The sequence below is a fragment of the Apis dorsata genome, unplaced genomic scaffold, assembly GCF_000469605.1.
Source record: "Apis dorsata unplaced genomic scaffold, Apis dorsata 1.3 scaffold_187, whole genome shotgun sequence".
In the NCBI taxonomy this organism is placed as follows: Eukaryota; Metazoa; Arthropoda; class Insecta; order Hymenoptera; family Apidae; genus Apis; species Apis dorsata.
In genome coordinates this window covers 73,494-86,214 of record NW_006263472.1, presented here as the reverse complement: position 1 = coordinate 86,214, position 12,721 = coordinate 73,494, and the positions used below count along the sequence as shown (strand labels likewise).

At 37.8% G+C, this 12,721-nt stretch overlaps 1 protein-coding gene across 14 annotated transcripts in view; it reads left to right on the top strand.

The window, feature by feature from the left end:
- LOC102680940 (protein madd-4) overlaps positions 1-12,721 on the top strand; it is a 116,077-nt gene that overhangs the window by 50,512 nt on the left and 52,844 nt on the right. For 8 of the 14 annotated variants that reach the window (XM_031509851.1, XM_031509845.1, XM_031509844.1 and 5 more), the window contains exons 3-4: positions 2,923-2,975; positions 4,584-4,683. In XM_031509851.1, coding sequence (XP_031365711.1) covers positions 2,923-2,975; positions 4,584-4,683 — 153 coding nt within the window. Of the gene's footprint in view, positions 1-2,922; positions 2,976-4,583; positions 4,684-10,052; positions 11,241-12,721 lie in introns of those variants that run through there. The other 6 variants (XM_006614468.2, XM_031509850.1, XM_031509848.1 and 3 more) reach the window with 3 other exon arrangements.

The following is a 12,721-nucleotide window of genomic DNA, read 5'->3' as shown; positions in this document are numbered from 1 at the left end:
AAAAAAAAAAAAGCGAAAGAGAATAGGTCAATTAGTAGGAGAATAAAGAGGAGCTAAACCAAACTCAGCCACTCAAATTCGCGCCATTATAATTTACTCGAGCGTGAAATTATCACCCATTACACTTGATCGTCGTATTCGCATCAGGATTAAACGTGTCGGGAAATAGGCAGCGTAATCAACCTAGATACATATACCGCCAAATAAAGGAGGGAAAAATATAAGATAAAGATCGAATATTGGAAACGAAATAATTCTAAAAATTAATTTTCATCGATAAAAATAACAAAAAAACATCCGATAATCTTCGATTCAACGTGATGAAAGTTATATATTTTCCTTACACCCTTTCGATTACTTTTGTTATATCGTTCAATTGTTCTTTGAGTTTCTTTCTCCATAACTTTCCCTTCTATTCGAATTATTTTCTTTTTTTTACGGAGTTTCAGTTCTTCGATTTATCTTTCCTTCTCTTTCATTCTTTTCCAGTTCTATTTCCCTTTATCCGCGTTTTTCTTTTCGTTGATCCAGTCTCTCCAACCTCTGCTAAGAGCAGTCGGATAAAAAGGATTAATTGTCGAGTCCCCTGCTGCTCTTTCTCGGCCGAAAGCCGATACAACAGCTCATTATCGGATAGCTCGTAAAAAGGGGTAAAGAGAGCGATATCGAAAGAAAATTGTTGAGAAGATATTCCATATTTTATTCGAAAGGTGATTAAAGCTCGAACCGCGAGAGTTAACGATTCCACGTGGATTTAAGGGTTGGTACATTTTAATAATCGTGTCCACGATATGCATGAAGTTAATTGGAAATCAGATTTCTTCGATTAACATAATCCGATGGATATGCGAAGATAGATTCTGAAACATCTTCTTTTTTTTTAACTACATTTAGCACCTTATATTTTCTTCATCATCATGAAATATTTTTCCAATTTTCCAATACAACAAATCGAAGCGAACAACTTTTGAACTCGTTCAAATTTTAGAAACATGATAATCGTAATGGAACGATCTTTTTCCAATAATATCGCGGCAGATAAATGTTCCAATATATATTTGCATTCGATCTTCCGAATTAAAACGCTGCAATTACGTTAATAATAATAATGTTTTTCAAATTTTATAGGAGGAATTTTTTTTCCTTTTTTCTTTTTTATTTTCTCGAAGTGCGAAGTTCGTGAAGTCGGTTCGAAATTTCTCGTTCTCGGAGGAAGATCGAAATAGCTGAACAATGCGACGTATAGAAGAGGGGGTGAATCGAATGTTCCTCAAAAAATTGAAAACCGCTCGCCCCAAAACAATTGAGGGCAATAACTAAACGAACTTCGTTACGAAGGGTAAAGGATGTACGGGGTCGTATTTGTTAAACCCTCCGCGATCGCGGAACGTGACGCGCGTATTTCCCGTTTCGAAAAGGAAAAGCTAACAATATGTTCCATAGAAATTCTATCTAAAGTAACATGGAACGAGCAATGACATACTCGCCGATATTAAATCACCGATATTTTCCAATTTATTCTTCTATTTATAATATCTTGCAATTTTACAAGCAATATATATATGTACGTGATATTAACCGTTTACAAACCGCATTAAAATCACAGTTAGAATTAAATTAATTTAAATTCTGATATGCACAATTACTATTAAAATTTTCATTAAACAAATTACGTAAAATCTTTCTCAATATTTAGATGTTTAATTTTTAATCCAATAATCTCGTAGAAAATATTGTGGAGAATCAAAGACGAGAGAATGCGAAGAAATAAAATGGAGGGAAAAAGAGAGAAATAACCAAGTTCATTTAAACTGGAAACGTTTCGTCAATCTTGCCGATTTATTTCGACAGATTCTTAAACGATGATGGTGGAAACCGCTCGCCAACACGAAATATCTAGCGTGGAATTCAGCTCGAGCCGACTGGTAAAAGTGAATTTTCGAAATCCGCTCGGTTCGGCTGCGAACGTGCCGAGCATTTCGGTATCGGGGCGCCGAAAATTTTTATCACGTCTCACGGCGAACTTATTGCTCCGAAAGGGATATCGATGTGCAACCCGGCTCCTGTCCGCCCCACGGACGAGATTTCTTCGTTTCCAGCCTCGTGAAGAAACGCTAAATACTTTGATATATCGACGTTCTTACGATGCCACTTTTATCGGCCAGCTTTTCTTCTTTACGCGATTCTTGGATTTCGAAATACGGTGGAATGACGAGTCGAATGTGCCGACATTTTTCAACGACGTTTCTCTTTGCTCGTATTCGCCACAGATGTCACCATTTGTCGCTTTTGCTTTAATACAATGGCTATGTAAAGTATTTGCTCATCGTTGTATTTATCGTAACATTCATAAATATTAATTAATTAAGTTCAAATATGTTGTATTTCATATCGTTCAATAATGCTTTGATATAATTATAAACATTAATTGAAAAATAAGGATAAGCCAACTTATTTCGCGTTTCATTTTGTAATATGCGTTTTAATTTTAATGTGATATGTTTATAAATATTTACAGATTCTTCTTGTATATTATATAAATTTTTAATTCAAGATTTTATAAAATCCTTTTATCTATCATTGATTTACTGTTATGTAAATGATTTTTCTACGAGATAAAAGTGATTTTAGAAAATTTTTTAGATTAAATCTATCTCTTGTAATTAACCCGGAATAAAATTTGCATTTTAAAAAGTTTTGTTTGTATATTCAGTACAGATAAAAAAACATTTTATAAATAAGAAGATTTTAAAAAATTTATTCGCGCGAGACACAATTTCGTTAAAAGTAACGCTTCGTGAGAATATTTTGGGAAATATGATTAATTTCACGTCGAATTTTTCTGTCAAATAAGCATACGTTGTCCGTTTTATCAAATATGTTTTTATAGTATATATTAAATGGCAAAATGTTTGATTTCAGAGCGTGGCGTGGGGCGAATGGTCACCATGGTCCAAATGGTCCAGTTGTTCAAGGTAAACAATTTAAATTTAGATAATTTAATATAAATATTGAAAATATAGACAATATGCGCAGTATCTTACATAAATAAATCAAGAATTTGTCTTCATCATTGGTTGCAATAGGAAAGACACGTTTAAGTCATCATTATCTCTATCACTTTTGACCTTAATAATGATTCATAAGATTCATAAGACTAAGTTATGAAAGTAAGTAAAATGACGTAATGAACGATAATTCACATTTTTTATGTTAATTACTTGTAAATAACCGTGACCCTTGTGTTATCTTCGCTATGCACCAATTTCCAAACCTCACGGATTTATCACATGTTTCTTCTCTTCTCGTAATGCAAAAAAGATTAAATAATAACGTCGCCCTTCGATTTACGACATTAAAATATTATGACTCGTTCGTGGAAATTCATAGTTACATAAACAATGAGAGACTACTTATTACTAATTACTTATTTCCTATTTTTAATTTCTTATAAATTAACTTTGAAATATATCATTTTATCTATTCTCGCAATTATATAGAAAAAAAATGGTCAAAAGATTACGTCTTCGCAACGATTCCAATATATTATCTAGCGTATATAATAACAATTGGGAGCAAAAAATTGAAAATAAATTAGAAAACGTCGCAACGAAGATATAAGTTTAAAAAAATCATTGACATTTGGGATTGCAAGCAACGAGTTCGATCGCGAGATAGGATGAATATCGAGAGGGGTGCGAGTATCGCGTTGCGGTATGTCAACACGCTGCTGGAATGTTAAACGTTTCAGAACTCATTTCGACAGTGGTGGAGTTCCGGTGGCGGCCTTTGAAGCGGCCAGCTCGTTTTTCAGCCGACCAGAAGCGGCCCAGACTGCACCAGCAAATAATTTATGACGCTTACCATTGGTGAACTGCACTCGCCCTCCCGAAGGAACTTATTGTATGACGTACGATGCCGTACATTCGATCCTCTAAATCTTCCTTTCCATTTCTCCTTCGATACGATTATTAAAAATGTTGGAGCAAAGAGGGAGTAGTCGTAATTTTTCAACATTTCGAAAAATTAAAATTCTCTTGTTCGTTTAATCGATGGGCTCGTTTATCGTTGCTTTTGCGATCTTAAAATCGTGGCCACGTTTGAAACAAATTCCAAGTAACGACGTTAGGAGTGCGAGCTACCGACCCGTATATGTACCGGAAGCTCGAGTGCCACTTAAATTTCTCGAAACGAGTCGTTCGCGATCAAGGAAACCGTATGATTTTACTTGGTACTTCGAATTTTCCGGTTACACGTTCTAATTTTGCGATGTACTTTCATAAATGTGGAAATTTCAGAGAAAGAGAGAAGAGAGAAACGAGAAACGATGGAAATGTATATTTTTCGTCGAATTTCTTTTCCCAGGGAACAAAGTAAATAACGTTTTATTTTTATAATATCCTCCCTCATCTTAATAATAATGTTATTCTCCGCGTTGTTACAAAATCTTGAAGAGGGGGCGCATAATTCTTTCCATTCTCGTTACACACGAAAACTCGTGTCAGAAATTTCACCTACGCTCTTCGTTAGTCTTTTAATACGTTGTTTCTCTTTTTAATTACGTTTGCTCTATTACTTCGCAGGAGCTGCGGGGGAGGGATTTCTCGACAGCAGAGGCGCTGCAGAAGAAAACCGTGCAAAGGTAGATCGTGGAACACGAAATATAAAATCTGTAATCCTGAGGTAAGTCATCGAACAAGTATACACGTTACATTCCCCGAATGATGACGATTCTCATTTCGAAATCTCTGCATCTTCCAGCACCCTCTTCTCTGTAATCTTTTTTTTTTCTTTTTTTTTTAAATATTTAACCAACGCATTATTAAGAAGAATGCGTTCAAACGTAATCAAACACCCCGGTGACGCACGCAAACGTGACTGTATTATTTATACACGTTCATTCGATGATTTATCAACGACGACCCAATTCACTTGGTTGGGATAAAACGGTGTTCACTTCGCGATTTATCGAAAGTTTCTCGAAAGGGTTAAGCAAGATACGGTTGGCGAGGCAAATCCTGTTTTCCAACGCCTACGTAAACGGCATTGGGAGGCGGCCGGGGGTGGAGAGAATCGAGGGCGCGGCGTATCGCGGCGGAATACTGCGAGGCAGCTTCAAAAGTTGCCAGTTAAACGACGGAGTTAACTTCGTTTCGTTGTTTGCGCGAACCGCAAATTTCCTCCAGTTACTCAGACCCGGAGCCGCCCTGGTGTCGTTATAATCACGCGGATGTACGTGTTACTGGGTCCCGAGAATCGGACAGAGATGGCAGAGAGAGAGAGAAAGAGAGAGAGAGAGCCACCATCTGTCTCTCGCGTTCTCGTTTGTCCCGTTTCTACTCGCGTGACAACTTGCTCTCGCCTTGCGCTTCATCCGCGATAAAGGACAGAGGGGAAACACGATGCAACCAGTTCCACGGGTCGGTGCCTTCTATGTCTGTTTCCCGTTTCCTACCACGCTTCACTCTCTGTCTTACACTCGATCGAATAGAATTATATTGATAAGGCAGCTGGAGGAATAATTGAATTTAGGCTGGTATACGAAATGTTCGATGGATATGTAAGTTATTATCCGTTTTGCGCGACGATTTTGGGCGGTTACGGTTTTGTATGCTATTGTTTGTTATGTTTCCACGTAGTGATTTATTTTATAATTTTTTTATTATCGGTGAAATAGGCACGAATATATTATACGCGAAAATATAAAAAGAATAAATTGCTTTCATAAATTAAGGAAGCATATTAGAAAACGTTGCATGTTAAACAACTGTAATCGTTAAGAAATTCCTTCGTGCCTGTATTATCGAGTAACCAAACAGTATCGAAGAAGGTCAAACGGAAGAATACTTTTCTCTTCGTTCAAACAAAAAGAAAAAAAAGAAGAAGAAAAACTCTCGATGGCCAATTGCGTCACTCTCAAACCGTTCTACAAACAATTTCCATCTACAGAAACGCGCGTACACTGGCACGGGCGTGAACGAAATTGGTGAAAAGCGAGGAAGTCATCGTTGTCAAGCGGAGGGACAAACATTTCATGCGTCAAAGAACGGGAGCTTGGGTCCGCGGCCAATTAATTGTTCGCCTCGTTATTACGCCAACCTTATGCCAACAGAGAGTCGAGCAGAAATTACGCGAATTATCAATTCAAATTGGACGCATGACGGTCAGCTGCGGGTGTCACGTATGACCGTGTCCCAAACCTGCAAGTGCACCGAATACGTGGCGCGCTCTCTGCAGCACCCGGCCATACCCCAGGGGATGCACGGATGCAGCTGACCCGACCCACATTCCGAATCTGGGCCGAGTTTCGACCCCGTCCGCGGACACACGTGGTCGTCCTTCCCATTGATATCTGCCAACTCGATATTCCGTCGAATTTACTCGGGCCATTTTTTCCCTCCCCTTTCTTCCGTTCTTTATTTTCTTTCCTTTCTTTTCTTTTCTTTTCTTTTCTTTTCTTTCTTTCTTTCTTTCTTTCTTTCATTTCTTTTTATATTTTTCTCTTCCTCCCCTTTTTTCTACATGAAAATGAAAGGATCGCGAATTATCTCGGTCACGCGTGCCTCCTCTTCCCCATTTTGATTGCGTTCACAACACGATTTTTTCTAGGAAAAAAAGGAAGAGAAAAATAGGTGATGGTGAAAAGGGAGGACGGGTGGGTGACGAACGAACCGCAGAAAAGTTGCGCCGTTGCGGATCGTAAATTCAAGGCTGAAAATCGATGCCCTCCACCCCCTGATGTCCCTTTGTCAAGCTTGTAAAAGTATCCCCCGATATTTTCACCCTTTACGTAACATTCTGTTTGCTTAATCCACGGAACCGTTCGATATTTCTGATTAATTTTTCATATTGCTTTTATTTCCTTCGTTCGTTTGTTATTTTCCTTTCTCTCTTTCTCTCTCTCCCTCTCTTCTGTTGTTAGAGAATTAATTGTTCAACGGGGTATTCTTTGCGGGAACTTTCTGCGGTCTCTCATTCCCCGCAAATAGCGTTTCATCGAAATGCGGATTCGCGGTTCGAGAACTCGTTAATTTATACGCGTTGATTGTTTAGGAATAAATATAGCACGATGAAATTTCTTATTGGAAAATTGAGGGAAGATATTCATTCTTCGATCGTTCAGCTACTCGATCGTTTGTGTTTTATTCCGAGAAACTTTTCCTCGCGGATCGATGTCTTTATGAATATTGGAGAGACGAAACAAAGCACTTCTCGAATATTGCGCAATTATCATGGATTGATGCGTAATCGGTCACTTCCGATGCTTTCCCTTCTCGAAACGTTTCTGTGTATTTCCGTGGCAATTTATTTCTTGAAATTTCTCAACAGCCATCCTCCGAGTGTCTTGGTGAAAATAATTATTCGTATTTATCGAGGAATAACTCGAACAATTACCAACTACGACTTGGAAAAGGATAGACAATATTAATATCTCCGCGTATAAAAACACTCCAATCAATTCTACGAAGGCTAAACAATCAAGAACCCAATTTCAATATCAATAAAATCTTCGAAAATCCATCAAGAGCATTCGTTGCGATTTTCTGCGACCTCAACCGTTTCGCTATAACTTTTCCAACATTATAAAACAATTGAATCAATTCCACGAAGATTAAAAAATCAAAAACGTTCGATATCAATATCAAATTTTCAAAATTCCATCAAAAACATTCACAGCTATTTTTCACGACCCCGCAATCATTTCGCTATTATTTTCTCACCATCTCGATCGACTTTATAAAGATTAAAAAATCAAGAAACCATTTTCTATAAAATTTTCACAAAATTTTTCAAAATCTCATCAAAAGCGTTTCATTTCCCTCCGATTTCGACCTCGGCTCGAATGAAGATTAGAATATCGAGTTGGAAGAAAATTTTGAAAATGTTCGAAACTCCATCAGAAACATTCCCGCTACACTCTACCGTTTCACCTCCTCGTCGAAGCAAGAAAACAACGCGTCAACGGCAAAGGGGATCTCGAGCAAAAGAAAGATTGTCGCGGAATCGAATTTTCTCGTGGAACAAAGCGGCGAGTGACGGAACGGGATCGGTGAAACTCGGGTTGATGCGTTAAACGCGTTCAGAATGATCCGGCTCGATCTCGAGGGCAATCTCGACCTCCGTTTCACGTATGGGTCTCGCGTCGCCCTGGCATAAAATTGCATCTCGAATTTTTCGCGAGATCTCGCCTCTCGCCCTGTTTCGGGCCGAGAGACGAGGTCGGTAGTCGTCGTGTCGCGTGACCGACGTGACATTTCGCCCAAGGGTCGGTGTCGCGGCGGCGCCTCTATAACCTGGAAGGAGAGGGTGAGACCGCCTGCGCTCGACGTTCGTCGTAAATGCACCCCCGACAAAGCTATCGATAGGTACACCTTCACAAAGGCGATGTCGATCGTGGCAACCCTCCCTCCCCCCTTTTTGAACCGGGTACGGGCGGCGCATACGTAATGCGTAATATCTCTTTCATTTAAACCGTGGCGAAACCGAGGCTTTATCGAGGCTTTGTTGCAACCAACGATTCTCTTTCACACGCTCCACCTGTAAACGTGCTGTCCATTACTGTGTTCCCGGGAAATAGGGAGCGGCTGGAGGAGAGAAATAAGTCGAACGGCGGAGAGTTGGAAAAAGGAGAGGGTTGGAATTCGAGCGAGCGTGAAATTTGCCTCGAGGGAGAAGAGAGCGTTGAAAACGGCGGCGCTGAGATTAATTTCGAGGAAATCTCGATTGGATCCGCTTCAACTTGCCGATCATTGCGCTACCGAGGTTACTCTGATTGGCGTTGTTCAAAGTTCGGAGAGGAAGAGGGTGGAAGGATTGAAACGATGATGAGAAGTGGAAGGGAAGAAATAATATAAATGTGCATCTTGTAAATTCGTTTATCTTAGTTAATTGCACTTTGAATTAAATTCTTGCCACTTCTAGGGAACAAACGTGAAACTTGTTATTTATTATGTTGAAAAATTGAAATTGAAAAAGTGAATCCTCGATGAATCCAGCCATCTTTTTATCACCTATCGATTTTTTACTCTTCCTTACGCCATCCATAAATTATTCGCGCGTATCAAGCATACGAAATATCGGAGAATCACGTTCGAAGAGCATCCGGAATCTATCGAATCCCATCGAAAAATTACGTGTTCCCAACTTGGACGATTCATCATCCAGTTGCAATGGTGATGCATCGAAGCGGCCGACGTCTCGTTCAACTTTCTCGACTCTCTCGCGTAGATCGGTCATCGTATCGGCTATTCATTTCGTGGCCGGTATCGTGGCCCTTGCACGAGCGTTTAAGAATTTCGTCACGTTTTTTCGTGAGGTCGAAATGACACGGATTCCCCCGCGAAATCTCTCATTTCGAGCTGATGGACAATTTTCGGAGGATCGTAAGTGCTCGTTCCTCGCTCTTCAACTTTTTACGATGTCGCGTCCAATCTGGCCGGCACGCATTCAACCATCCAAGGCTACACGAATATTCCGAACGTACGAACGAACGTTTATTTGAGATCAACGACGAATCCGCTTGCTATCCCATCGATTCATCTTGACGAGAAGCGACGAGAAACGACGAAGCAGTTTGTAGCGATACATTTATCGATACATCATGGATGGATCAACGTGATGGTGTGTTTTTTTTTACGGTGTGATCTTGCAAAGGATTTTTTAATTCGACGATCTTTTTGACGATCGAAGAAATAATTGAAGATTTTTAGAGAGAAAAATTGGATTGGAATTGGATAAATTGAATGGCGATTGTGAATTATTTCGATTAGTTTCTATTCAAGAATTGTTGTTTCTTTGTTGAGAGATACATACAAAAGAATAAAAAAAGAAAGACGAGCATTAGTTAAGAAGATAAAAAGATATTACAATATCATCGAGTTAAAATCGACTAATAACTATTGCGAAAAAATATAGATTTAAGAAAAAGATTCTACATTTTCTATTATTTTCATTCCTTGAAAGTAATTCGCGTGTACGCTTATAAATATCTCGGCATTACTTTTAATCTTTCAGAAATTCGCACAAATATAATTTCATAATCGTATAAATAATAATTCCGACTAGATAAAAGAATTTAAGTGGGTTCTACTGAATATTCATGGTTTGTTAAAGCTCACATGGGAGAAAGAGGAAGAATTTACCGATGTTTTTCCACCAGAAATTTCGTTTGCATCGCGCAAAGAGTTTTTGTTTTGCTCGGTCAACGTAACAACGACGTCAAACAATAGCGCGTCGGTCAATTTGCTCTCCGTAAAATAAGGCATGATTGTCAGGTGGATCGAATTAAGCGTAATTGACACGTCCCTCTAGCAACGTGCAATCCCGACAGATTGCACTCGCTGCAGTTTGTGCATCGTTACGCAACGCGCTGTTGCTCGATCTGCATTCGCATTGGATGGATTTATTTCTCGTTTATAATCGTGTAATTTAAAAAAAAAAAAACGCGATGCGTGAAAACGAAAAGCGTTACAAGACGAGTTACAAGAGAGAAAGAAAGAGAGAGAAAAAAAAGAAAAGAAGAAGAAAATGTTTCTCGAGCGCTATTATAAATAGATGTGACACGAAGCGAGGCGGCGCTTATGACATCGACGAAGATCGAAGAGGATTGCGTGAATCTTTATATCGGTGAACAAATAAACGATGAAAGAAAGCCCGGAGGAAAGAAATCTGGAAATATTTGAACGCGGGTTAAGCTCGAGATCAAAGCGATAAGGAAATAAATTTATCGCCGAGGCGGAAAATAAAACGCGAGATTACGCGGGGTTTATCGTCGACTTGGACATCGAAAGATTTATGGAGCTCGTTAGTAAAAAAAAAAAATAAATAAATAAATAAAAATAAGAAAAAAATAAAATAAAGCAAACGGAAAATAGAGAAAACAAAAGGAACCGTTGTAGACGGAAGAATGGGGTAGACGAAGATGGAAATAGCGAAAGAAAAATTAAAACCAGAGGAGATGTGGAACGTGGGAGGAAAGAGTATGGAATAAAAATATAAAGAGCATATCTAGAACGAGAAAAAAGAAATACAAGTATAAAATGTGTGGCGATCTCGTGCAGCGATACGTTTCACCGAACTCATCAGTCGTCGAATGTAAATTTGGCTCGAGGGACGATACTGCAACTGCGGTTAATACACAACCAAGGAAAGGATTATGGTGAAAGAACGGATTACGTACATGTATCGGAAACCGCGAAATTGGAAAATTTATGAAAAACTCCTGGTATGTTACTCCAACTGTATGTACAGATGTATAAATGTTTGTAGATGTGTAGATATCTCGATATCTGGGTATTTATAAAGTAATCGAAGCAATCGTTAACCTCGAGAAATATGAATAGTGTGCATGCTCGTTCACGTTTTCCTTTTGAAGAAGGATCTAAGTTTCTTGGGGATATCGTGACGGACGATAATTTACCGGAAATACGATAAATTTCACGTTAAAATCCAGCCAGAAAGGATTTACGTTCGCGAGCTTTCAGGGAGGACTTTTCGCGCCTTGTACTTTGCTCTTCTTTGATTGATCTTTTTCTATTTTTTTTTTTTTTTTCATTCAGTATCTCGCTATGCATTTTCTTATTTCTTTTTATTTTATGATGAAGGATGTATATGATTTATTTTTTTTGTCCTCGAAAGCAACGAAATATCAAAGATTATTTTCATTAATGAGTTACTGCATTTCGTTCGTTTGAGATATTTTAGGAAATTTTCTAACTAATTAGAATAAAAAGTGAAGATTCGTTTATATATTAAAATTGAAAGAAAAAATTATAATAATTTTTAAATGAGAACATTATTACAAAATTACGCGATATCTCTTATGAAATTATAAAATTTTGTAGAATATTCTTTCAAATTTTATTTATTTCCATTTTATATTTGATTTTATGACTTTTATGAAGAATTATTTACGCGGCATTAAAAAAATATCAGGATTACATTTAGTTTCCTCGTAAATGCCATTGCAGTTCTTTCGTTTGAAAAATTTTATATCGAAATTGTGTAATTTATCAAGATTAGGAAAGTAGGAATTCATCTACGTATTTCCGACAATATAATATTATAATTTTTCTCTGTCTTAGCGAGGATATTCAAATCACGTAATGCACTGTATAAAATCATAAAATTTTCGTAGCATTTTTTTTAAAATTCTTTTTATCTTTATCTTATGTATAATTTTTATTACGAAACTCTTTTTACTAAAAGTAAAGTAAAAAATAAAAAGGTATCAAAGTAGCGTTTAATTTCCTCGTAAACGAATCGTTTCATTTCGTCCAATTGAAATAATACTTTAAAAAGGAAAAAATTATCTGACTAATTTACAAAACGAAAAGTATAAGATCCATATATATCTATTTTTTGAATTTGCAGAAATGATATTCTCCTTCCTACTTTCCTACATGTTAATTTCTCTAAACGGGAATATTCAAATCACACTATGCCCCTCGTAAAATCATAAAGCTTTTGTAAGTTTTTTCTTTGAAATTGTGAAGGTGGTTAAATCGAGTGCGACAGGCCGTGCCTCGGTACTTTTTTATTCTCTCTGTCCCCTGTATGCTTCTTTCGCCGAACGAACAAAAAACTTATATGCATTCAGATATGGGAACGTTAAATGATTCCCGCACTTTCCGTATCAATTTCGTTCTTTGTGCTTGAACGCGACTCCTGGTTATATTAAATCCGCGCGACAGCATAACGGCGAGAGTGAATTTTTAAATTC